This window comes from Scyliorhinus canicula, chromosome 1 (assembly GCF_902713615.1).
Source record: "Scyliorhinus canicula chromosome 1, sScyCan1.1, whole genome shotgun sequence".
NCBI classification, from domain to species: domain Eukaryota; kingdom Metazoa; phylum Chordata; class Chondrichthyes; order Carcharhiniformes; family Scyliorhinidae; genus Scyliorhinus; species Scyliorhinus canicula.
Genome location: NC_052146.1, coordinates 299,828,261 through 299,854,941, shown reverse-complemented (window position 1 = coordinate 299,854,941; position 26,681 = coordinate 299,828,261). Strand labels below are relative to the sequence as shown.

Here is a 26,681-nt window from a genome sequence, read left to right as displayed (position 1 = left end):
CTTGGCAAGACTCCACAGAGCGAAAGGTTAATACCCTGGACACTGTTGTGAGTGACACTCGGGCGGCACGGTAGCACAGTGGTTAGCACAGCTGCTTCACAGCTCCAGGGTCCCAGGTTCGAATCCCGGCTTGCGTCACTGTCTGTGCGGAGTCTGCACGTCCTCCCCGTGTCTGCGTGGGTTTCCTCCGGGTGCTCCGGTTTCCTCCCACAGTCCAAAGATGTGCAGGTTAGGTGGATTGGCCGTGCTAAATTGCCCTTAGTGACCAAAAAGGTTAGCGGAGGTTATTGGGTTACGGGGATAGGGTGGAAGTGAGAGCTTCAGTGGGTCGGTGCAGACCCGATGGGCCGAATGGCCTCCTTCTGCACTGTATGTTCTATTTTCTAAATTGTCCCTTGTTGCCCTAAATTGTGCAGGTTAGGTGGGGTTATGGGGTTACGGGATAGGGCAGGGGGTGAGCCTGAGGGGGGGGGGGGGGGGGGGGTGGGGGTGCTCTTTCTGAGGGGTCAGTGTGGACCCGATGGGCCAAATAGCCGCCTCCTGCACTGTAGGAATTCTATGGTTCTAACTGAATTGCCAGCGAGGGTGCCCGGGTGCATCCCTGCCCCCCACCCCTTCCCAACGCGCACAGAGACACCTGAACCAGACGCTTCTGTACAAAGAGGGAGGAGGGGAAATAGTATTGAGAAGTACCTGAGACCATACCCGTTCATCCCCATGGAGGTGTATTTATGTGGTTGTAGGGCAGCTCGCGTGGCATCTCATCGCCAGTGCCAACTCTTGCTAGCCCTGGCATGAAAACCAGAACTAGGATTGTGGAACTGTCGCACAGATCCAGTGACCATGTTCATAGAACATACAGTGCAGAAGGAGGCCATTCAGCCCATCGAGTCTGCACCGACCCACTTAAGCCCTCACTTCCACCCCAACCCCGCAACCCAATAACCCCTCCTAAACGTTTTGGTCACTAAGGGCAATTTATCCTGGTCAATCCACCTAACCTGCACGTCTTTGGACTGTGGGAGGAAACCGGAGCACCCGGAGGAAATCCACGCAGACACGGGGAGAACGTGCAGGCTCCGCACCAACAGTGACCCAGCAGGGAATCGAACCTGGGACCCTGGCGCTGTGGAGCCACAGTGCTGCCCTATGATGGTTTATGGTCCACAGCGTTGTAGTGAGTCCTCGTCATTGCAAACCATTCAAAGACCAAGGGCTCATGGGGGAAGGAAGGAAATGGCATTCAAACAGAGACCCTTGTGTGGCCTGCCTCCCCCCCGCCCCCCCGGTTCCAATTTGCATTTTCCTGCCTTCGAGCATGGAATTTCTGGGAACGGACGCAGCAATTTCCCAGCCCGCCGCCATCTCCCCAGCTGTCGTTTTTGTCCCATTGACATGAGTTTTTAAAAAAAAATAAGATTGCACCTCGGGCTCACAAATGTGCTTTTGTTCTGCATTGTGCCTGTCCTGAATGGACTGAACTCCACCCAAAGCAGATCACCACCTCTCAGGTGTGTGCGGGATATCCGATACAGCCGGAAGACTGTCTGAAATTAGGCCTGTGGTGTCTGCCCTTTCCTGACACTCGGTTGCCGTATGTTGTGTGTCTGATGCATTTTGGATAGGTTAAGTGAATGGGCTAGGGTCTGGCAGATGGAATACAATGTTGACAAATGAGAGGTTATCCATTTTGATATGAATAACAGCAAAAGGGATTGTTATTTTAATGATAAAATATTAAATCATGCTGCTGTGCAGAGAGACCTGGGTGTGCTAGTGCATGAGTCACAGAAAGTTGGTTTACAGGTGCAACAGGTGATTAAGAAGGCAAATGGAATTTTGTCCTTCATTGCTAGAGGGATGGAGTTTAAGACTAGGGAGGTTATGCTGCAATTGTATGAGGCGTTAGTGAGGCCACACCTGGAGTATTGTGTTCAGTTTTGGTCTCCTTACTTGAGAAAGGACATACTGGCACTGGAGGGTGTGCAGAGGAGATTCACTAGGTTAATCCCAGAGCTGAAGGGGTTGGATTACGAGGAGAGGTTGAGTAGACTGGGACTGTACTCGTTGGAATTTAGAAGGATGCGGGGATAGATGGGATATATGCGGGCAGGTTGTTTCCACTGGCGGGTAAGAGCAGAACTAGGGGGCATAGCCTCAAAATAAGGGGAAGTAGATTTAGGACTGAGTTAGGAGGAACTTCTTCACCCAAAGGGTTGTGAATCTATGGAATTCCTTGCCCAGTGAAGCAGTTGAGGCTCCTTCATTAAATGTTTTCAAGATAAAGATAGATAGTTTTTTGAAGAATAAAGGAATTAAGGGTTATGGTGTTCCGGTGGGAAAGTGGAGCTGAGTCCACAAAAGATCAGCCATAATCTCGAGGGGCCATATGGCCTACTCCTGCTCCTAGTTCTTATGAATGTGGATGGTTCAGATCAGACACCCTTACAAGGAAGTGATCGCAATTAGCTTGCTCCTAATCACCCTCCACTTGCTTTTTCTGTTAATACTGTACTGTACTGTGACAGGTGTTGAGATTGTCTCGAACTGATCAGCTTAAATAAAAAGATTGCCAGGAAGAATGTTTGAGATCATGACAGTGGAATTTTAATGAAATTTCTAGATGCTATAACGAGAAGATGGTGGGGCCGGGTTGGATTTGACAGGACGATGGGGAAAGAGAAGTGAAATGAGATTAATTGGACTATGCGATGGGCTGAATGGCCCCCCTTTTTGCTCCGTGTGATGCTAAATCAGTCAGACTGAGATGGTTCCCTCTTCTTTTCTAGCCGTCTCGAATCTGGACGAAGAGAGTAAATGGACGGTCCACTATAAAGCATCATGGCATCAGCAGGAGAACGTGTTCCTCCCAGCGAGCCGCTCAACATGCGTAGATGATCTGCACCGGCAAGCCAAGGTTAACCTGAAAACCGTGCTGCGAGGTAAGGGCCTTTTGCCTCCCTTCCCTCCTCCCTGAACCTTTCCCGGTCATTAGCACCAGAGTCTCTCTGGACATTAACATTTACAAGTTTCAGGCATTTAAAAAAAAAAAGTTCTGCTTTTCTATTCATCCGGCCAAAGTTGTTGTGATGAATGTAGGCGGTATTCCCGAGACTCGGGCTAGAGTTTCACTGCGGCTGTGCGGTCAGGAGAATGGATGGCTTGATGTATAAAAATGTGGAAATATTGTCTCCAATGTTTGCTCTCTGCAGGTCTCCCTATGCAAACGGAGAAAAGTGAAACCGAGGAATCTCTGTCTGCAACCTAAATATCAGCAGGTCCCTTAACTCTGGGTCAGAAGGTTGTGGGTTCAGGTTCCACACCAGTAAGTTGAGCTGACGTAGCGCAGTTCTGTGGGAGTACTGCCATGCCGGAGGTCCCAACTTGTGGATGAGACGTTAAACTGAAGCCCCATTTTCCCGCTCCAGTAAAAGGTCCTGTGGTGTGATTTGGAAGGTCATCAGAGGAGTTCTCCCCCCGGTGACCTGGCCAATATTTATCCCTCAGTCAACATCACAAAGACAGATTATCTGATCCATGTCTTCATGCCAGGACTGCTCAGCTCCTGACCTCGTTACAGCCTTGGTATAACATGGACCAAAGAAGCGCGGTGAGAGTGACTGTCCTTCACATCACTGCTGCATTTCACCTGAGTATGGCATCAGGGAGCCCTAACAAAACTGGAGTCCATGGGAATCAGGGAAAACGCACCACTGGTTGGAGTCATACCTGGCACCAAGGAAGCTGGCTGTGGTTGTTGGAGTCAGCCATCCCAATCCCTGAACATAACTGCAGGAATTCCTCAGGGTGTCCTCATCTTCAGCTGCTTCATCAATGGCCTGCCTTCTATCATCAGGTCAGAAGTGGGGATGTTTGCAGATGACTGCACAACGTTCAGCACCATTCACCACTCCTCAGATACAAAAGCAGTCCGTGTCCACATGCAGGAAGCTCAGGACAATATCCAGTCTTGGTCTGATAAGTGGCAAGTTACATTCATCCACATAAGTGGCAGGCAATGGATATCACCAACAAGAGAAGATCTAACCATCGCCCCGTGACATTCAATGGCATTACCATCACTGAATCCCCCGCTATCATTGACCAGAAACTGAACTGGACTAGCCATATAAATACTGTGGCTTCAAGAGCAGGTCAGAGGCTAGGAGTCCTGTGGTAAGTAACTCACCGCCTGATTCCCCAAAGCCTATCCACCATCGACAAGGCACAAGTCAGGAGTGTAATGGAATACTCTCCACTTGCCTGGATGTGTGCAGCTCCAACAACACAAGAAGCTCGGTACCATCCAGGACAAAGCAGCCCACATGATTGGCAACCTAACCACCAACATTCACTCCCTCCACCACCAATGCAGTGTTCACCATCTACAAGATGTACTTCACAACTCACCATGGCTCTTTTGACAGCAACTTCAAAACCCGCAACCCACCGAGGAGGACAAGGACAGCAGACGGATGGGAACACCGCCACCTGCAGTTCTTGTCCAAGTCACACACCATCCTGACTTGGAAATATATCGGCCGTTCCTTCACTGTCGCTGGGTCAAAATTCTGGAACTCCCTCCGTAACAGCACCTCGGGGACTGCAGTGGTTCAAGAAGGCAGCTCACCACCACCTTCACATGGGCAATTAGGGATGGGCAATAAATACTGGCCCAGTCAGTGACACCCACATCCTGTGACTGTTTTCAGATAATAGCACCCCTAATTTCACAAGGGAAGTATCAAATGAAAATTGGCAGCAAGGCGCATAAAGGCACAAGACAGAAGGGGAGGTAGGTTTTTAAGAGCACCTTTAAGACGAGAGAGAGTGGTGTCAGGAATGAGTCAGAGTTTTACAGTGCGGGAAGGAGGCCCTTCGGCCCATCGAGTCTTGCGGCGAAGAGGTCCACAGTTTTAGGCTGAGGCAGCTGTAGGTATGGCTCCCAATGGTGCTGTGCAAGAGACAAGAATTGGCGGAGCACAGAGATACCAGATCGCATCTCAGGGGTTTCCAGGGCTGGAGAAGGTTCCAGTGATAGGGAGGGGATGAGGACCTGGAGCGATTTTACACAGATGAGAAATAGTTTGCTTCTATTGGTGGGCACTGCAGCCAATCACCCTGTCAGCTGGCTGCAAAGTGACTCGATGGTAGCCCCCTTACCAGCTGGCCAGGGCGGTCTGGTGTGGAGTGTGAACTTTGTGACTTCAGACTTGGGGTTGATCTAGAAAAAGGAGTGTGGCAGACAGACCGGGAATGCGTACCTGCCGTCAGCTCGACGTGTCACCTCACAGCACCAAGATAAAGTGACTAATTACAGCAAGATTGTTGAGACTGGCCAGTTGATAGAATTTGAGCACTGCAGCATTAAAGGGGTTGGTGTATTAGTGCGCGGTGTTGTAGGAGCCTCGTTGTGGAACTGAAACGGTATGCACCGTCAATTCTTGAGTAATGACAAAAGAGTCTTTGAAGTAAACTGGGAGTTGTCAGGTCACTGGAAAAACCATTCAGTTGTTGAGATGTTTTCCTCTTCTTTCCTTTCAGGGAGCTCCCTCTGTTTTACGAGTTTACAGAGCAAGTTAGTTCCTGTGATAAAGGTGAAGGAGAGATTCTTCAGGACAGTAGGGGGTGAGGGGCAAGGGAATGTGAGGACACACCAGCCCTTTCCTATGCTAATTGACCGACCTGGTTATTGGAATGCGTAGTCAGTGCTGTGAAATGGAAAGGCGAGATGGCAGGAACCTCCTCCCTTTGAAACCTGGCTATCGCCTGCAGTGTTTTGAATGAACATGGCGATTGAATGTGCTGAGTGACTGTACAGATCTATCCCACCAGACCTTTCTAATTATTCATTTATGCTGTTCTTCCCCCTCAGAACGGTCAATTGTTTTTCAATATTCTTTCACATGATGTAGGCATCCCTTGCCAGAATAACATTTATTACCCATCCAATCCAGGGGCTGGTTTAGCTCACCAGGCTAAATCGCTGGCTTTTATAACAGACCAAGCAGGCCAGCAGCATGGTTCGATTCCCGTACCAGCCTCCCCGGACAGGCGCCGGAATGTGGCGACTAGGGGCTTTTCACAGTAACTTCATTGAAGCCTACTCGTGACAATAAGCGATTTTCATTTCATTACTGCCCTTCAACTGGGCGGCATCAGGACCACTGAGCCCTGTACATCGGGAACAGCGCGTCTCGGTCCCGGACATCGGGAACAGCGAGTCTCAGTCCCGGACATCGGGAACAGCGCGTCTCGGTCCCGGACATGGGAACAGTGAGTCTCTGTCCCGGACATTGGGAACAGTGTGACTCCGTCCCGGACATCGGGAACAGCGAGTCTCGGTCCCGGGCATTGGGAACAGCGCGTCTCGGTCCCGGACATGGGAACAGTGAGTCTCTGTCCCGGACATTGGGAACAGCGAGTCTCTGTCCCGGACATTGGGAACAGTGTGACTCCGTCCCGGGCATTGGGAACAGTGTGACTCCGTCCCGGACATTGGGAACAGCGACTCTCTGTCCCGGACATTGGGAACAGTGTGACTCCGTCCCGGACATTGGGAACAGCGAGTCTCAGTCCCGGACATTGGGAACAGAGAGTCTCAGTCCCGGACATCGGGAACAGTGAGTCTCCGTCCCGGACATTGGGAACAGTGTGACTCCGTCCCGGACATTGGGAACAGCGACTCTCTGTCCCGGACATTGGGAACAGCGAGTCTCAGTCCCGGACATTGGGAGCAGCGAGTCTCAGTCCCGGACATCGGGAACAGTGAGTCTCGGTCCCGGGCATTGGGAACAGCGAGTCTCAGTCCCGGACATTGGGAACAGTGTGACTCCGTCCCGGACATTGGGAACAGTGTGACTCCGTCCCGGACATTGGGAACAGCGACTCTCTGTCCCGGACATTGGGAACAGTGTGACTCCGTCCCGGACATTGGGAACAGTGTGACTCCGTCCCGGACATTGGGAACAGAGAGTCTCAGTCCCGGACATCGGGAACAGTGAGTCTCTGTCCCGGACATTGGGAGCAGCGAGTCTCTGTCCCGGGCATCGGGAACAGCGAGTCTCCGTTCCGGGCATCGGGAACAGCGAGGCTCAGTCCCGGACACGGAGGTCTGTGAGACTCAGTCCCGGACATCAGGGAAAGCGACTCTCGGTCCCGGACATCGGGAACAGCAAGTCTCGGTCCTGGACATTGGGAACAGCGAGTCTCTGTCCCGGACATTGGGAACAGCAAGTCTCGGTCCTGGACATCGGGAACAGCGAGTCTCGGTCCTGGACATCGGGAACAGCGAGTCTCGGTCCCGGGCATTGGGAAAAGCGAGTCTCTGTCCCGGACATTGGGAACAGCGAGTCTCAGTCCCGGACATCGGGAACAGCGAGTCTCAGTCCCGGACATTGGGAACAGCGAGTCTCCGTCCCGGACATTGGGAACAGCGAGTCTCTGTCCCGGACATTGGGAACAGCGAGTCTCCGTCCCGGACATTGGGAACAGCGAGTCTCGGTCCCGGACATCGGGAACAGCGAGTCTCCGTCCCGGGCATTGGGAACAGTGTGACTCCGTCCCGGACATCGGGAACAGCGAGTCTCTGTCCCGGACATTGGGAACAGCGAGTCTCCGTCCCGGACATTGGGAACAGCGAGTCTCGGTCCCGGACATCAGGGAAAGCGACTCTCGGTCCCGGACATCGGGAACAGCGAGTCTCAGTCCCGGACATTGGGAACAGTGAGTCTCAGTCCCATATACAGGGAACAGCGAGTCTCAGTCCCGGACATTGGGAACAGCGAGTCTCAGTCCCGGACATTGGGAACAGTGAGTCTCAGTCCCGGACATTGGGAACAGTGAGTCTCAGTCCCGGACATTGGGAACAGCGAGTCTCCGTTCCGGACATTGGGAACAGTGAGTCTCAGTCCCGGACATTGGGAACAGCGAGTCTCAGTCCCGGACATTGGGAACAGTGAGTCTCAGTCCCGGACATTGGGAACAGCGAGTCTCCGTTCCGGACATTGGGAACAGTGAGTCTCAGTCCCGGACATTGGGAACAGCGAGTCTCCGTTCCGGACATTGGGAACAGTGAGTCTCAGTCCCGGACATTGGGAACAGCGAGTCTCCGTTCCGGACATTGGGAACAGCGAGTCTCAGTCCCGGTCATTGGGAACAGCGAGTCTCCGTCCCGGACATTGGGAACAGCGAGTCTCCGTCCCGGGCATTGGGAACAGTGTGACTCCGTCCCGGACATCGGGAACAGCGAGTCTCTGTCCCGGACATTGGGAACAGCGAGTCTCAGTCCCATATACAGGGAACAGCGAGTCTCCGTCCCGGGCATTGGGAACGGTGAGTCTCCGTCCCGGGCATTGGGAACAGTGAGTCTCAGTCCTGGACATTGGGAACAGCGAGTCTCCGTTCCGGACATTGGGAACAGGGAGTCTCTGTCCCGGGCATTGGGAACAGTGTGACTCCGTCCCGGACACCCGCCTCAGTATGCAGACAGGGTTGCAGTTCTCCGTCTGCAGGGAAGCATGAGCCTGGGTGAGCCGCACAAGTCTCTGGAGTGGGATTTGAACCCACTGACCTTCTGACTACAAGACAAGAGCACTAGCCACTGGGCTAGTTCACCAGCAGTTCCGATAGCTGAAAATTCCTTCAGTGGCAAACAAAAGGGCAGTATTGAGCAGTATGTGTGCCTTCAGTTCGAAGGGTAGATGCCGCAGCTGCTGGTGTACCTCAGCCTTGAGTTGCACATTTTTTTGTTTCGAGACGTGTGTCGGTCTTTGGGCAGAAGGTCACTGTCTGTCTGTCTGGCTCAATTCTCTGAGCGCATTGGTCCAGCTGTCACACTGCGATGGAGCTCACAATTTATTTTCCTTCCTTTCTCTGGAGTTTACACAAAGGGACTGTTTGAAGAAGGCCCGCCTGGCTGCTCTGTGTCGGCATTTCCTGGCTCCGCCATATGCCGGAGATAAGTGATGGCAGGGGGGGCGGGGAAGGGGGTCCCGATGTAATGCAGCATTACCTCCTCCAGACAGCAGCTGGGTGTGAAAGAACGGTCATTAATTCAATGCCTGATCTGCGAATTATGCCTCAGCAGCCCGCCCTGCCTGTGCAAGTCAACAGGATCCTGTTACAGGGACCCTGAAAGAGAGTTGTCACATTGTGCCACTGATTTCAGGGGAGCAAGAGTTGCGTCCCCTTCTCAGTGCCGCTCTCAAACAACAGCAACTCACGTTTATGTAGCTCTTTCACATCAGAAAACACGCCAAGACGCTCCACAAGAGCATGATAAAACAATAACAACAGGCCACATATGGAGGTAGGAGGTCGGATGATCAAATGCTTGGTCAGGGAGGTTTAAGGAGGACAGCAAGGCAGAGGGATGTGGGGAGGGAATTTCAGAGCTTCGGGCCCAGGAGCTGAAGGCTCACCCAGTGGCAGAGCAATTAAGAAAAGGGATTCACATGTGGGCAGATTTGGAGGAGCGCAGATATCTCTGAGTGTTAGGGCAGCATGGTGGCACAGTGGTTAGCATTGCTGCCTGTGGCGCTGAGGACCTGGGTTCGAATCCCAGCCCCGGGTCACTGTCCGTGTGGAGTTTGCACATTCTCCCCGTTGTGTATGGGTTTCACCCCCACAATCCAAAGATGTGAAGTGTAAATTGCCCCTTAATTGGAAAAAATAATTGGGTACTCTAAACTTATAAAAAATAGAAAAAAAAAGATATCTCTGAGCGTTGAGGAGATTACAGAGATCAGGAGGAGCGAAGCCGTGGTGGGGGTTCGGAGTGCGTTGGGATAGTCGGGTCTGGAGATGACAAGGGCCTGAATCACCTGCTTACAATGTCTTAATATAATAATAATCGCTTATTGTCACAAGTAGGCTTCAATGAAGTTACTGTGAAAAGCCCCTCGTCGCCACATTCCGGCGCCTGTTCAGGGAGGCCTGTACGGGAATTGAACCCGCGCTGCTGGCATTGTTCTGCATTGCAAGCCAGCTGTTTAGCCCACTGTGCTAAACCATCCCCTGGTCTTCCCCTTGCCCATGCCGTCCTTCATCAAGCAGAACAATTTCTCAGGTTGGACTTGGGTGGAATTCGGGTCAAATATCGGGAGATGGCCTTCTACCAAGAGCTGTACACCTCAGAGCCCCCAACGGGGAAGGCTGGGATGAACCGGTTTCTTGACGGACTGAACATACCAGTTGTGGGAGAGGGCAGAAAACGGGATCTGGAAGCACCACTAGCACTGGGAGAGATCATGGACAGCATTAGCTCCATGCAGGCGGGGAAGGCGCCGGGACCGGACGGATTCCCAGCAGACTTCTACAAAAAATTTGCGACAGCACTGGCCCCGCACCTGCGGGAGATGTTCACAGACTCGCTAGCTAGGGGCACGTTGCCACCCACGTTAGCACAGGCCTCAATCTCGCTGATACCTAAGAAAGACAAAGACCCAACGGAATGTGGGTCATACAGACCCATATCTCTGCTGAATGCAGACGCCAAAATACTGGCCAAAATCCTAGCCAAAAGGCTAGAAGACTGTGTACCTGAGGTGATCACAGAGGACCAGACGGGCTTTGTCAAAGGTAGACAGCTGACCGCGAACATCAGGCGCCTGCTGAACGTGATAATGACCCCCTCCGGGGAGAGAACACAAGAGGTGATCGTCTCCCTGGACGCAGAAAAGGCCTTCGACAGAGTCGAGTGGAAATACCTCATAGAGGTACTGGAGCGGTTCGGGCTTGGAACAGGGTTCACCGCTTGGGTAAAGCTCCTGTACAACGCTCCCATGGCGAGTGTACAGACCAACAATACCAACTCCCAATACTTCCAGCTGCGCAGGGGCACCAGACAAGGATGCCCACTGTCCCCGCTGCTGTTCGCACTAGCAATTGAACCGCTAGCAATCGCGCTCAGGGCAGCAAAAAATTGGAGGGGGATCCGAAGGGGAGGTAGAGAGCACAGAGTCTCACTCTATGCGGATGATCTGCTCCTCTATATCTCGGACCCACAAAGCAGCATGGACGGAATCATCGCGCTCCTGAAAGAGTTTGGAGCCTTCTCGGGCTACAAACTCAACATGAGCAAAAGTGAGATCTTCCCATTACACCCGCAAGGGGGGGGGGGGGGGGCAGCACTAAAGGGGCTGCCGTTCAAACAAGCCCGACATAAATTCCGCTACCTGGGGATCCAAATAGCCCATGACTGGAAATGGATCCACAAATGGAACCTCACCAGCCTGACGGAGGAAGTTAAAAAGGACCTGCAAAGATGGAACACACTCCCGCTCTCCCTCGCGGGGAGAGTTCAGACGATCAAAATGAACGTACTGCCCAGGTTCCTCTTCCTGTTTAGATCCATTCCGATCTACATCCCCAAGGCCTTTTTCAAAGCGCTGGACAAACTCATCATGGCGTTCGTATGGGGGGGTAAAAATGCTAGGATCCCAAAGAAGGTCTTACAAAAAACAAAAACCAGGGGAGGGTTAGCCCTCCCGAATCTACAATTCTACCACTGGGCAGCAACAGCCGAGCGAGTAAGGGGATGGATCCAGGAGCCAGAAGCTGAGTGGGTGCGTGCGGAGGAGGCCTCCTGCATGGGAACCTCCCTCCGGGCCCTCGCCACGGCAGCACTCCCATCCCCACCCAAAAAACACTCCAGCAGCCCAGTGGTGACAGCCACCCTCCAATCCTGGAACCAACTGCGGCAGCAACTTGGCCTGACCAAAATGTCGAACAGGGCTCCCATCTGCAACAACCATAGGTTCAAACCAGCACTGACCGACGCCACCTTCAAAAGGTGGAGGCAGGACGGGGGAACACTGACAGTCAGGGACCTATACACGGACGACAGGATCGCAACACTGGACGAACTGACAGAGAAATTTCAGCTAGCTGGGGGGAACGAGCTACGGTACCTGCAGCTCAAAAACTTCCTACGAAAGGAGACAAGGACGTACCCACAACCGCCACGACAGACACTACTGGAAGACCTACTGGACGCAAGTATCCTAGAGAAAGGGAACTGTAGTGACATGTATGACCGACTGGTAGATAGGGACGACACCGTACTGGACGCAACAAGGAGGAAATGGGAGGACGACCTGGGGATGGAGATAGGGTGGGGACTCTGGAGCGAAGCACTGCATAGGGTCAACTCCACCTCCACGTGCGCAAGGCTCAGCCTGACGCAACTAAAAGTGGTACATAGAGCCCACTTAACAAGAACCCGTATGAGTAGGTTCTTCCCGGAGGTGGAAGACAGATGTGAGCGGTGCCAAAGAGGCCCGGCCAACCACGCCCACATGTTCTGGTCTTGCCCCAGACTTGTGGAGTACTGGACAGCCTTCTTCGAGGCTATGTCCAAAGTGGTGGGGGTGAGGGTGGAGCCATGCCCGATAGTGGCGGTCTTCGGGGTTTCAGACCAGCCAGATCTATTCCTGGGGAGGAGGGCGGACGCCCTTGCCTTTGCCTCCCTGATCGCCCGCCGTAGAATCCTGTTTGGCTGGCGGTCAGCAGCACCGCCCAGAGCTGCGGACTGGCTGTCCGACCTCTCGGAATCTCTCCAAATGGAGAAAATCAAATTTGCCATCCGAGAGTCGGACGACGGCTTCCACAGAACGTGGGAGCCATTCATGCAACTGTTCCGGGACCTATTTGTGGCCAATGTACAAGAGGAAGAATAGTCGGGGGAAGGTAGCGGGAGGGGGGGGGCTACAGGTTCGTTACGGGGGTTCGATGGCTAGCTAAGGCCCAAAACCCAAGCTAAATAAACATGTTGAGGGGGGGGGGGGGGGGGGGGGGGGGGGGCGCAGTTACTACTACGAAGATGCTTACCTGTAAATATGTATGTTAATTTTTGCGTGTTTGTTTTTTTTTTGTTTCTCCTAACAATTTGTAATTTGTTCAATATAAAATACGAAAACTGAATAAAAACATTTATAAAAAAAAAAAATATCGGGAGATGTCATTTAATTCGGAGATATACAAGTGTGGCACGGAAATTGGAGGTGAGAACGAATCACAAAGTGTGAGTGACCGAAAACAAATGACCAAGCAGGCCAAAGAGAGAGTACGACACAGAGAGAGAACATGTCAGACAGAACGCATGACGGAGAGAGAGCATGAATAGGAAAGTGAGTGCTTGAGAGTGACTGACAGAGGGCGAGGCAGAGGGAGAGGGTTAGATGGATTGGCCATTCAAATTGCCCCATTAGTGTCCAACGGTGTGCAGGTTCGGTGGATTGGCCACGATCAATGTGCAGGGTTATGGGGACAGGGCAGGAGAGTGGGTCTTGGGAGAGTGGCCTTTTTTGCGAGGTTCAGTACAGACTCGATGGGCCAAATGGCCTCCTCCACTTTTGGGGTACTATGGCGAGTCGGAGAGCGAGTGCATCAGCCACAGGGTTACTGACAGAGAGATGGATAGAAAGGAGAGAGAAAAGCTTGCACCCGCGTGAAAGGGAAGAGAGAACTGGTGTTGCTTTGCACTGCACGCCAGCAAGAAGAGATGTAGAGCCAACAATGAGGAAAAGCAGTCCTTGCCCATGCTGAACACTAAACTGTTTCCCCATTGTTCATATGCTGCAGCTTCGAGATGCAAAATGGAGCCTGTGACCAGGTGTGATCAGCGCACTTTCGGGACAGTTAGAGTCAGAATTGCAATGAAAAAAATGAATAACACTGATGAATTGATACATGAATTTGGATTCAGGCAGTGGTTAGACCCTGAACACTGAGCTCAGAGCTATAACACCATTGATTCCCCAATGTGTGGTTCTAAGTATAATATTCTTGATAAATGGATCAGAGCTTGGCCATGACTATTCAAGAAGCTTATTTACTTATGTGGAATAGCTAAGCCATCTGTTAATAAAGTGCATTCGCAGGTCCTGTAAAGTTCTGTCAATGTAACTGTGGCGATTTGCTGCTGCCACAGTGCATGGTGCTGGAGGGAGTGGATGCTGGTGGCACGGGGCCATTATCATAGAATTTGCAGCTCAGAAGGAGGCCATTCGGCCCATCGAGTCTGCACCAGCTCTTGGAAAGAGCACCCTACCCAAGGTCAACATCTCCACCCTATCCCCACAACCCTGCAACCCCACCCAACACGAAGGGCAATTTTGGACACTAAGGGCAATTTATCATGGCCAATCCACCTAACCTGCACATCTTTGGACTATGGGAGGAAACCGGAGCACCCGGAGGAAACCCACGCAGACACGGGGAGGATGTGCAGACTCCGCACAGACAGTGACCCAAGCCGGAATCAAACCTGGGACCCTGGAGCTGTGAAGCAATTGTGCTATCCACAATGCTACCGTGCTGCCCGAATAATATGAATAATGCTGATCCTCTTGGGTGTTGTTCCAACTACAATGTAACTAGCAAGAATATTCCATCACACCCCTGACTTGAGACTTTGAGGAAGGCAGGGGTTGAACTGCTCATCACAGAATGCCCAACCTCTGCCTTGGTCTAGTGCGGTGCATGGCTGGGTCAGTGATAGAAAGACTTGCATTTATAGAGCTCCTTTCATGACATACCAAAGTATTTTACAGCCAATGAAGTACCTTTTGAGTAAGGTCTTGTGTGACACAGTGGGCAGCATCCCTGCCTCCGAGCCAAGAAGCTGTGGGTTCAAGTCCCACCCCGGCACTTGATGGCCAAGGAAGGTGGGTTCATAACGGGACCAAAACCGATTGAGTATCAGCCTTCCGATACGCCTGATGGCCAGGTGGTAAGAGGGGGAGAGTCTCCTCGTCAGCCCTCAAGCTATTGCCTCTGGCAACAAATTGGTGATCTGATTCAGGAAAAGCTAGCTTTGGAAACAGATAGAAGCCTTTTCTGCCTCTCGCTCCCCAGGCGCACAAAGACCTCCCAAGTCCAAGAAGTACTTTTTAAGTTGTGGCTGTTGCAGAATCACAGAATAGGAGCAGCATAGACTGAGGCCATTTGTCCCACCATGTTTGTACTGGTCCTCTGAAGGAGCAATTTTCCGAGCGCCACTCCCTGCCTTTTCCCTGTCGCCCACTAGAGGAAGTACAGCAGCTAATTTGCACGCAGCAAACTCCCACAAACACCTTTCTGGTAATGACCAGATAATCTTTTTGTGATGTCCTTTGAGGCGGCGATTGGCCGAGGCACCACAGATAACTCCCCTACTCCTCTTTGAAATAGGGCAGGTTCAATTAGAGGCTGGTTTAGCACAGTGGGCTAAACAGCTGGCTTGTAATGCAGAACTAGGCCAGCAGCGCGGGTTCCATTCCTGTACCAGCCTACCCGAACAGGCGCTGGAATGTGGCCACTAGGGGCTTTCCACAGTGACTTCATTGAAGCCTACTTGTGACAATAAGTCATTATTATTATTATTATTATTATTTAACAGCACCTCTCTCAGTGCAGCTCCCTCAGCGCTGCACTGGGAGTGTCGGCCTTAACCTTTTGCCCAAGGCCTGGGCTAAGACATGAACCTCCAGGCTTTTGACTCCGGGTTGGGAGTTTACCCCCTCAGCCAGCGCACAACAGCTGAATGGCTGCTCCGCCTCAACGCCACTTGCTGCCCTATCCTCATATTCCATCATTCCCTGGCTGCACTGGGATAATGGCCCATTTTTACAGAAAGGACCCTCCCCCCTCCTCCCCTGGGGTCTCGGGCTAGACAGAATGTTGCCTCCTCATCTGTAAATTAATGCAGCTTACTCTCAGTAATACCATCTGAAAGGGATTAATGAGCTTTTAAGCACCTTCTGCCACTCGATAAATGTCTAAGTCGCAGCAAGCCCAGAATCGGGAATGACCCACAGAAGCACATAACCCGAAAAAGACAAAGACAGGACGGTTCATTAATGACGCTGAATTTTATGGGACAATCAGAACACTCGGCCCAACAGGCCCACATGAGCCTCCTCCCATCCCCCACCCCCCCCATCCCTCTTCGTCTTAATCCAATCAGCATATTCTTCTATTCCTTTCTCCATTTGTCTAGCTTTCCCTTAAATGCATCTATGTCGTTTGCCTTGACTACGAGAGCGCTCACACTCGCACGTATCTCATAGAGCGACACCAAGGCCAGTTGCAGCAGTCCCAGACATCGGGAATAGCGAGCCTCGAGTCCCGGATAACACCGGGAACAGCGAATCTCCATCCCGGACAACATCATGCTACCCTGGCTCAGGAGGCCAAGTCTGGGATATGGCGCGGAATCTATGAGCAGGATTTTCCACCCCCTCACCCTGTGTGCTTTCCGCTGGCGGAGGCAGCTCGCCGTTGGCCACTGGCCAGATGTTCAAGTCCTGCCGAGGCCTGTGCCGTTTTGTATGGCTCTCCCGTTCCCGACACAGGGGAACCTGCCACGGAAAATCTCTCCCGTTCCCGACACAGGGGAACCTGCCACGGAAAATCTCGCCCGTTCCCGACACAGGTGAACCTGCCACGGAAAATCTCTCCCGTTCCCGACACAGGGGAACCTGCCATGGAAAATCTCGCCCGTTCCCAACACGGGAGCCTGCCACGGAAAATATTGCCCGTTCCCGACACAGGGGAACCTGCCACGGAAAATCTCGCCCGTTCCCAACACGGGAACCTGCCACGGAAAATCTCGCCCGTTCCCGACGCTGGGGAACCTGCCACGGAAAATATCTCCCGTTCCCGACACAGGGGAACCTGCCACGGAAAATCTCGCCCATTCCCGACACAGGGGAACCTGCCACGGAAAATCTCGCCCATTCCCGACCCTGGGGAACCTGCCACGGAAAATATCGCCCGTTCCCGACACAGGGGAACCTGCCACGGAAAATCTCGCCCATTCCCGACACAGGGGAACCTGCCACGGAAAATCTCGCCCGTTCCCGACGCTGGGGAATCTGCCACGGAAAATCTCGCCCGTTCCCGATGCTGGGGAACCTGCCACGGAAAATCTTGCCCGAAGATTCTACGATTCTATGTACCGCCCAAGGCAACATAGAACACCAGTCTAGGTATGTTTTTTATAAATTTAGAGTACCCAATTAATTTTTTTTCCAATGAAGGGGCAATTTAGCGTGGCCAATCCACCTACCCTGCACATCTTTGGGTTGTGGGGGCGAAACCCACGCAAACACGGGAGAATGTGCAAACTCCACATGGACAGTGACCCAGAGCCCGGATAATCTAGGTATGTTTGAGGGTGAATATCAGCAGTTGTGTCGGAAGCCCCAGTACCCGGTGGGCAAGGTGCTGAGTGCCAGTCAGGGTCTCCGGACATTGATGTGAATTCAAACAAAGGATGAATTGATTTTGCTTCTAACAGATGCTGCAATTTACACTCCGGCTTCTCACAGTCTCTCTCTCTCTCTCTTACTGTGTGCCTGCAGACTGTGATAAACTAAGGAAGGATGGTTTTCGCAGTTCCCAGTACTACTCCCAGGGCCCGATATTCGCCTCGTCATCATCCCATCGCTCTGCAAGTTGCCTGGATGAGGAGGAAGATCAGGAGCGAATGGTAAGTCTGACTAAAAATCTCTTTGAGGCCTTCTGCTCAAACCTTTCCCCCTTGCTTGCCTTTTCCAGCACCTGAAACCTAATGAAGGATATTGCATTGCCACATCATGTTGGGAGGGAAGTGTGGGGGCTGGGATGGGCATGCATCAACCCGATATCTCAGAGAAAATTTTGCTACACTCCGCTCGAACACCCGTTCCCTTGGTGGCGATGTTAAACTGAATACTTTGCCTTTTATTTGAGCCCTTATTCAATTGAGAGAGGAAATGTCCTTGGCGTGTGTTTTGGTAAAATTAATAAACATTATTTGAGAAGCATCGCTAGAAAGATTACACCAGTTCAACTCCTCCCCCTCTATTTCATACGATTTCCAATTCGTGAAGCCTTTCACCGACCCACGACCCAAAATCAATCAGACGCTAATACAAAAAGCAAAAAGTCCAGAGATCTAAAAAAAAATAGAAAACAATGGGGAAATACTCAGCAGATCAGGCAGCATCTGTGGAGAGAGAAGCAGAGTTAACGTTTCAGGCCAATGCCTTATCGACAGGACTCTGTGACTTCGTTCATAGCACTCGTGTCTCTGAGTCAGAGATTCGAGTCCTGTGCCAGGATAAAAACTCTAGACTAAAGGTCCGGAGCAGTACTGAGAGAGGGCTACGTCATTGATGGTGCTGTAAACTGAGTCCCTCCCTCCTCTCTCAGGTGGGTGTGAAAGATGCCATGGCCCTATTTTGAGGAAGAGCAAAGGGGCGTTTTCCCAGTGGCCTGACCAACAGTTATTCCTGGCAAAAAAAACAGATGATCTGGTCACTATCCGTTTGCTATTTGTTGGAGCTTTCTGTGCGTAAATTGGCTACATTAAAACAATGACTGCACTTCAAAAGCACTGCACTGGCTGTAAGACTTTGTGGCATATGGTGGTTGTTAAAGTTGCTATGTAAATGCAAGTCTTTCTTTCCACCACCACTTACCTCATATTGTGGCTATACCAGCAACCCTCGAGGGTTAAGCCATCAAGGTCACTAATTTCAGTTTCACCCAGGGCTGGTTATAAAAGTGTGATAACGTTTTTTTTTTTAATTGCCCATCCCTAATTGCACTGTGGGTCCGCAGTCACACGTAGGCCAGGTAAAGATGGCAGATTTCCTTCCCGAAAGGTCATTAGTGAACCAGATGGATTTTTACGCCAATCGACAATGGTTACCATTGGACATTTAATTCTGGATTTTTATTGAATTTAAATTTCACTATCTTCTGTGGTGGAATTCGAACCCAGGTCCCCAGGCCTTACCCTGGATCTACTGGATTTGTTGTCCAGTGACAACACCACTCCACCACCGCCACCCCAGTGAATAAATCATTCACTTCTGCCCCCTTCAGGATGTAGGCAACCTGTCGCCCATATATGGTTGGGTCTACATCAAACCCCACCCCCACACTGCATGTTTGGCACTTATTGTCCTGAATGCAACTGAGGGTGAGTAATAAATGCTGCCCTGCCTGTTTATCTGCATCCCAAAATAGGTAGAGTAGGTGGTTGATTATATTTAATCCTCCTTCACATTCATCATTTCTGAGGGCAGAGTTCAAGTGTTTTCTCAGCACTAAAATCAAAATGTTTACCATTCTGAAGCTGCATTTAAAAACCCTTAAACTGACTGTCCTTCCTTGTGATGTAATTGTGCAATGGTCGTGCTAACAAATTCAATCGGGCATTATCAGGTTCTTTACGAAGGCACTAACTCGTTAAACAGACATACTTATTTTAGTCTGCAGTTATTTTAGTCACTCTATTTTTGTTCTTTCTTTCCTCTGTTCTTTTACTCCAGCAACATAGCTTCTTAAGTTGCCTTAGTCTCTGCTGCCATTTGACTTCATGGATAAAACAGGTACACACACGCCACACACTAGCTCGGCAAACTGCTTTGCTTGTCTCGGCCATGTCTGCAGTCCTTCGTAGACCCTGATCGTAGACCTGATCCTCCCCTCACCGGGTTCCTGCAACCTCTTCTCTTCCATTGCACTGCACCGCACACTTGGTGCACCAGTCAACGAGAAGATGCTGCCGTTTGCTTTGCCTCAATTCACAGCGGCAATCGCAAATTGCTTGGCTTGATATTGTATTTTGCACGGCAAACGCTGTCCATCGTTGCTACCATCTTCCATCGATTGCTCTTAATCCCTGCCTACTAGCAGCCCCATCCCGTATCCATCCCGCCCTTGAAGCTATTGGTTCTCACTGAGGTGATGTTCCATGGTCCCATGCACACCTCCCTTGGCAGACCCAAGCGAACACTCCACGTGCCTGTGCCTGAACGGGGAGAGTCAGCAGATCAATTGCCCCCCAGTGCACCCGAACAGACGCTGGAATGTGGCGACGAGGGGGTTTTCACAGTAACTTCAGTGCCGTGTTGATGTAAGTCTACTTGTGACACTAATAAAGATTATTATGTCCTCACACGTTATACACATCCGTCTATGTTCTGCTGGGTGGCAATCAGGAGTGTCTGACCCTTGACCACTGAGGCCAGTTATATCACCCTTAACGCTAACCTGGCTGGAGATATGCCTTGTCCGCTGTGGCTCAGTTGAAGAACTGAGGTTCTGGGTTTGAGTCCCACTACAGAAGTTGAGCACACAAGTGAAGGCTGCCACTCCAGTGCAGTACTGAGACCGTGCTGCTCTGTTGGAGGTGCCATCTTTCAGATGAGAAGCGGCCCTGTTCAGATGGATATTAAAAACCCCCTGAAACCAGAGAGTTATCCCTGGTGTCCTGCCCAATAGATATCCCTCATTCTATATTACAAAGCGTTTATTACATCACTGTGTGTGAGATCTTGCTGTGTGCATAACGGCTGCCGCATTTCCTCCATTTCAACAGTGACCACACTTCAAAAAGCACTTGCCTGGCTGTAACATGTTTTGAGTCTGCTGATTGTGAAAAGCATTACACTTAATGTGTTTTATTCCGATCAGTTAAATCACTACAGCCAGGGCTGGTGGAATGGAGTGTGTGACCTTCTGGCCTCTCATTGGCTCTGCCAACAGATCTGTGCCGGAAATTCAGTTCTCTTTTTGAAAAGTAATTTCTCGTTAACACAGTCCAATTAGTATTAGCAACATTACAGCCCAGGCCATGTTCCCGATCAATGGTCTGCACAAAGCCCCCTCTCCCCATCAGGGAGTGATGAGATTCTTCTCGATACGTTCAACATCCAACGGATTGAGCTCTTCTTTTTAAGTACACCACCCTGGGTGTTTAGTGAGTAATTCATTGGAAAGCATTTTGACATCGCCATCTGCCATATGATTTCTAAGCAGTAACTATGAGCCTTAAACCACCCAAAGCCCCACAAGCCACGCGGCACTGATTGCACAGGAAGGGAGAATAACTCTAATATAGTTCCATCAGTCGGTTTAATCGAGTCCTTTCATTGGCACTCTGGATTCTGGGAGGGCGTCCTGCCCACTTTCAATTTCCTTGATATGTGCCATGTGTCAGTCATGGCTCAGTTGTTAGCACCCTCGTCTCCAAGTCCCAAGGTTCTGGGTTCAAGTCCTACTCGAGGGCTTGAGCAAGACTGACAATGTTTCAAAGGACAGGGGTGTTATTCCTGATGTTCATCTTCAATGAACATTACTAAAACAGAATGTCCCAGTCATTATCACATCTCTGCATGTGGAAGCTTACCGTGTGCAAATTGGCAGCCATGTTTCCTATTTTGCAACAGAGATTACGCTTCAAGAAGTACTTCATTAACTCTAAAACCCTCTTGAAAAGTGGGATAGAAATGCAGGTCTTTCTTTCTGTTATCACCAATGGACAGAAAGCAAAGAAAGTGCACTGAATCCTACCTCTGGGAATGTTGCCAGAGGGATGCACAAAGGATAAGAACATGTGAATTAGGAGCAAGAGTCTGCCATTCGGCCCATTGAGCCTGCTTCGCCATTAGATAAGATCATGGCTGATGTGGTCGTAACTCCAATTTTCTGCCCTCCTTGCAGCCTTTACATTGGCTGTTAATGCAGAGTGCACTTCCATCAACACTCAAGCTCAACACCATCCAGGACAAAGAAGCCCATTTGATTGGCACCTCATTCGCCACTGTAAACATTCACTCCCTCCAACACCGACGCACCGTGGCGGCCGTGTGTACCATTGCAACATGCACTGTAGCAACTCGCCAACGTTCCTTCGACAACACCTTCCAAACCTGCAACCTCTACCACCTAGAGGGACAAGGACAACATACCCATGGGAACACCACCACCCGCATGTTTCCCAAGCCCCACACAATCCTGACTTGGAACTGTATCGCTGTTCCTTCCCTGTTGCTGGAAATCCTGGAACACCCTCCCTAACCCTGGGTGTGACTACACCACAGGGACTGCAGTGGTTAAGGAAGGTGGCTCACCACCTCCTTCTCGTGGGCAATTAGGGATGGGCAATACATATTGACCTAGCCAGAGACCTCCACATCCCGTGAAATATCTTTTTAAAAAGTTGCATGCTGTGGTTCAGGGTCACTGTGCAGAAATCATTTGTCAGATATATGTAAAGCTTTCAGCATTGTGTGCTGCGTGTGTGTGCTGCGTGTGTGTGTGTGCGCTGCGGGTATATGTACTGCGCTGTGTGTGTGTATGTGCTGCGTGTGTGTGTGTATATGCTGCGGGTATATGTACTATGCTGTGTGTGTATGTGTGCTGTTTGTGTGTATGTGCTGTGTGTGTGTGCGCTGCAGGTATATGTACTGCACTGTGTGTGTGTGAGTATGTGTGCTGCGGGTGTATGTGTGTACTGCGCTGTGTGCGTGTGTGTGTGTGTGTGCTGCAGGTATATGTACTGCACTGTGTGTGTGTGTGAGTATGTGTGCTGCGGGTGTATGTGTGCTGTGTGTGTGTGTACTGCGTGTCTGTGTTTCTGGCTCCGATCTGCTTGTACGCCTTCTGCCCATTGCAGAGTGACGGGTGTTTCTGTGTCGCTTCCCACGTTTTTCCCTTTTACTACCTCAGTTGCTCTTAACCCGTTGCTTCTGGCCACTTGCTGTGATGTGGAATTAAACAATGATTGAACTGAACAAGGAGAGTGGAGTGGGTGGTGGCTCGCTGGGAATGGGAAGAGGAACTCATTGGTGGGTTAAGATGTGAATAAAATACAAGAGTGGCTTGGGATTTTCAGCCTGGCACAGAGATCTAGATGAGGATATTTCAGAGATGTAAGATGGTTACGGGACTGAAAGGGAAATATTGTTTCCCACAGACTCGAACAAGTACCAGGTAAATTTTAAGGCTGAGGTCAGGCTTTTCGCACCAAGTCTGACCGAACATCTGTAATACATTCCAGAAAGAGCAATGGAGAGAAAAGTTTCAGAAATAATTGGATGCTGAAGTTTGGGAAACTTTCGGGCATCTCCGGGTGACCGAATTGAAATGGTCTTGATCCTCCCTCACTGGCCCCCACAATCTCCATTACTATCAGATTGCACAAGAACAACTTCTTTGTACACCACGAACAATTGGTGGCATTCTGATCTCTGATCACCAAGGCTCACCAGCGTTGGGTTTAACAAAACATAATGGATTGAACCGCCCAGCCCCATTTCCGCACCACTCATCGCAAACCCCACTCGAATCGAAACGTGAGCAACAATCCAGAAACAATATAAAGCAGCGTAAATCCACGGTGCTGATTATCAGGAATAACTGGCCAAGCTAAAAGAAGCCGGGCACTATTTTAGTTTCAACCGCTCCGAATCATGCAGTAGCAGATGAACTTTTTAAAATTGAAGGTACCAAGTCCATGGGTTCTAAAACGAGGATGTTAGGGAGAGTGAAAATCGGGGCAAAGCTTCACCTATTGGATATTGAGCCATGGGATAGGGGTCCCACCATGTGTCAGCGGGTTAAACCTGTGAGGATGTTTTTCCTCACACATTCACAAGATGTGGCATCGCTGGCTATGCCAGCGTTTTACTGACCATCCCTGATTGCTCTTGAGAAGCTGGTGCTGCGGCATCTTTGTGAATTATTGCAGTCCATGTCGTGTAGGTGCACCCACAATGATGTTAGGGAGGGAATTCGGGGATTTGGACTCAGTGACAGTGAAGGAACTGAGATGTATTTCCAAATGGGCGGCTCGGTAGCACAATGGTTAGCACTGTTGCCAGGGTCCCAGGTTCGATTCCTGGCATGGGTCACTGTCTGTGTGGAGTCTGCACGTTCTCCCCGTGTCTGCGTGGGTTTCCTCCGGATGCTCTGGTTTCCTCCCACAAATCCCGCAAGATGTGCTGTTAGATAATTTGGACATTCTGAATTCTCCCTCTGTGTACCCAAACAGGCGCCCGAATGTGGCGACTAGGGGATTTTCACAGTAACTTCATTGCAGTCTTAACGTAAGTCTACTTGTGACAATAATAAAGATTATTATATATTATTCAGGACGATAGTGTGAGACTTGGAGGGGTGGTGGTCCCATGCACCTGCTGCCTTTATTCTTCCCGTACCAGCCTCCAGGAACAGGCGCTGGAATGTGGCGACTAGGGGCTTTTCACAGTAACTTCATTTGAAGCCTATTCGTGACAATAAGCGATTTTCATTTCATTTTCATTTTTTGTGGTGGGGGCCTTGGGTTTGGGAAATGCTGTCGATGTTGAGCGGTACAGACACAGGAACGTCTTTGATTTCAATGCCCGAGTCACACCAGAGTGCCCTCCTGCATCATTATTCAACTACCCCCAAAACTACCCACTCCCCAACCCCCCCCCAACCCCTCACTGAGAAGGCGAGTTAGTGACTCGCAGAAGGATAATATTCAGATGTTGATGCGTTTCCCCTCTCACTAACTGAGCTTGCAGATGAAGAATGGCTAAAATTGGCAAAGTACATTAGGGTGACTGGTGCCCCATGCAGAGTTAATGTCAATGGTGGGCAGGGGAGGGCAGTGGTTAGCACTGCTGCCTCACGGCGCCGAGGTCCCAGGTTCGATTCCGGCTCTGGGTCACTGTCCGTGTGGAGTTGGCACATTCTCCCCGTGTTTGCGTGGGTTTCGCCCCCACAACCCAAAGATGTGCAGGATAGGTGGATTGGCCACGCTAAATTTCCCCTTAATTGGAATAAAGGTAAAAAAAAAAATTTTAAATGGTGGGCAGGGGGTTACTTGGGGAGGTGATGGTTGGAAAGAAAATCAATAGAAGAAACCGAAAGGAGAGGAAATCAATTCATGAAGAGTGGCGGGGGGGGGGGGGGGGGGGGGGGGGGGGGGGGAGGACATAGTGGTATTGTCACTAGACCAGTAATCTAGGCAATGCCGTGGCGACATGGGTTCAAATCGTACCACAGCAGCTGGTGGAGTTTACATTCAATGGATAACTCTAGAATATTTAAAAAAAATAAATGTGGAGCACCCAATTATTCTTTATCCAATTAAGGGGCAATTTAGCGTGGCCAATCCACCTCCCCTGCACATCTTTGGGTTGTGGGGGTGAAACCCACGCAAACACGGGGAGAATGTGCAAACTCCACACGGACAGTGACCCAGAGCCGGGATCGAACCCGGGTCCTCGGCGCCTTGAAGCAGCAGTGCTAGCCGCTGTGCCGCCCCCCTACTCTGGAATATAAAGGTAGGCTCAGTAATGATGACCCTAACAGCTGTCATCAATTGTTGTAAAAAAAACCCTCTGGTTCACCATTGTTCTTTACCTGATCTGTCCGACATGTGACACCAGATGTGGTTGACCCCTAAGCAAGGTGCTCAGTTTTAGGGCAATTAGGGGTGGACCTGCCAATGATGCCCCCATCCCACGAAAGAAAGTTGTTTCGGCTTTGGGGGGGGGGGGGGGTTTGTTGGGAAGGGTAGTCACTGTTACAACACCAAGGCAAGTGAATAGAGTTAAGAAACAGGTCAATCCAATGGTGGAGCAGTTTTGAGGAGGCCTGCTCCTCGTCGTACAGAGAAAGAAGGGGCTCTGAGGAGCACAGTGGGAAAGGTGGAAAAAAAATGGGATAGGCTTGTCGGACCAAATTGGACCTCTTCCTAAAATGTCTCTTGCCTGTTTGTGAAGTCCACAGTTTCATCCGCTGATGAGGAAAAGCTGTACAATTCGAGGAGACCTAAAACCCCGGTGTCCAGTGACCTCTCCGAGATCGACGTGCAGACCAACTGGACCAAGGCCCTCCCCCTGCCCACTCCAGAGGAGAGGATGCGCCAACAGGCCCAGGCGGTACAGACTGATGTCGTCCCAATAAACGTAACAGGTGCGTACGTGGTAGGCTCATGGAAGAGCTCTTCATAAGACAGTGGCGAATTTTGGCAGCATCACAGTCAGCGGTGAAAATATCGTCGTGATTTTGTGCTGTAAATCCCATGAAGTGTATATAAATAAAACACTGCTATTGCACAGGGCAGCGAGGGAGCAACTGGTCCCCATTGGTGGAAGGGTCGAGAACCAGAAAACACTGATTTAAGGTGTTTAAAAAAAGAAGCAATGGTGACATGGAGGAGAAACCTTCTTTCACGCAGAGCGTGGTTAGGATGTGATACATTCTACCTGAGTGTGTGAAGGAAGCAGATTTGATCATGGGTTTCTAAAGGGAACGGGATAATTATCTGAAGAGAAAAAAGACTTGCGGGGCGGGGGGGGGGGGGAGAGATGTGGCACTAGGTGAGTTGCTCTTGCAGAGAACTGGCATGGGGACGTCAGGCCAAATGGCAAATTTCTGAGCACAATGGCCTTGGGTCACAGTCTGTGTGGAGATTGCACATTCTCGCCGTGTCTGCGTGGGTTTCCTCCGGGTGCTCTAGTTTCCTCCCACAGTCCAAAGATCTGCAGGTTGTGTGGGGTTGCGGGGATAAGGCGGGGTGTGGGCCTAGGTAGGGTACTCTTTCAGAGGGTCGGAGCAGACTCGATGGGCCCGAATGGCGGCCTCCTGCACTGTAGGGATTCTATGAACTGGAATCGATTGACATGCGGACCACGCGGGAAGGTGGAGTTGATGTAGAAGATCAACATTGATCTTTCTTATGGCTGAACAGATATGAGGGAGCGTATGGCCTACTCGTGCACCAATTTGCTTGACCATATTCCTTTTGCCCGCACAGAACGGCAGGTCCCTGTGTATGAATGTCGCTTCCGGCAAACTGAATTGAGCCACATTATATTCTTATGCTGTAGGGTGCCCCAGCATACAAGGCATTCCGGCCTGCC

At 50.8% G+C, this 26,681-nt stretch overlaps 1 protein-coding gene across 1 annotated transcript in view; it reads left to right on the top strand.

Annotated features, from left to right (window-relative positions):
• Positions 1 to 26,681, top strand: part of LOC119965159 (NHS-like protein 1) — a 279,160-nt gene that overhangs the window by 236,009 nt on the left and 16,470 nt on the right. Inside the window, 4 exon segments of the mRNA XM_038795566.1 lie at positions 2,790 to 2,942; positions 17,349 to 17,476; positions 19,308 to 19,367; positions 25,539 to 25,731. Coding sequence (XP_038651494.1) covers positions 2,790 to 2,942; positions 17,349 to 17,476; positions 19,308 to 19,367; positions 25,539 to 25,731 — 534 coding nt within the window.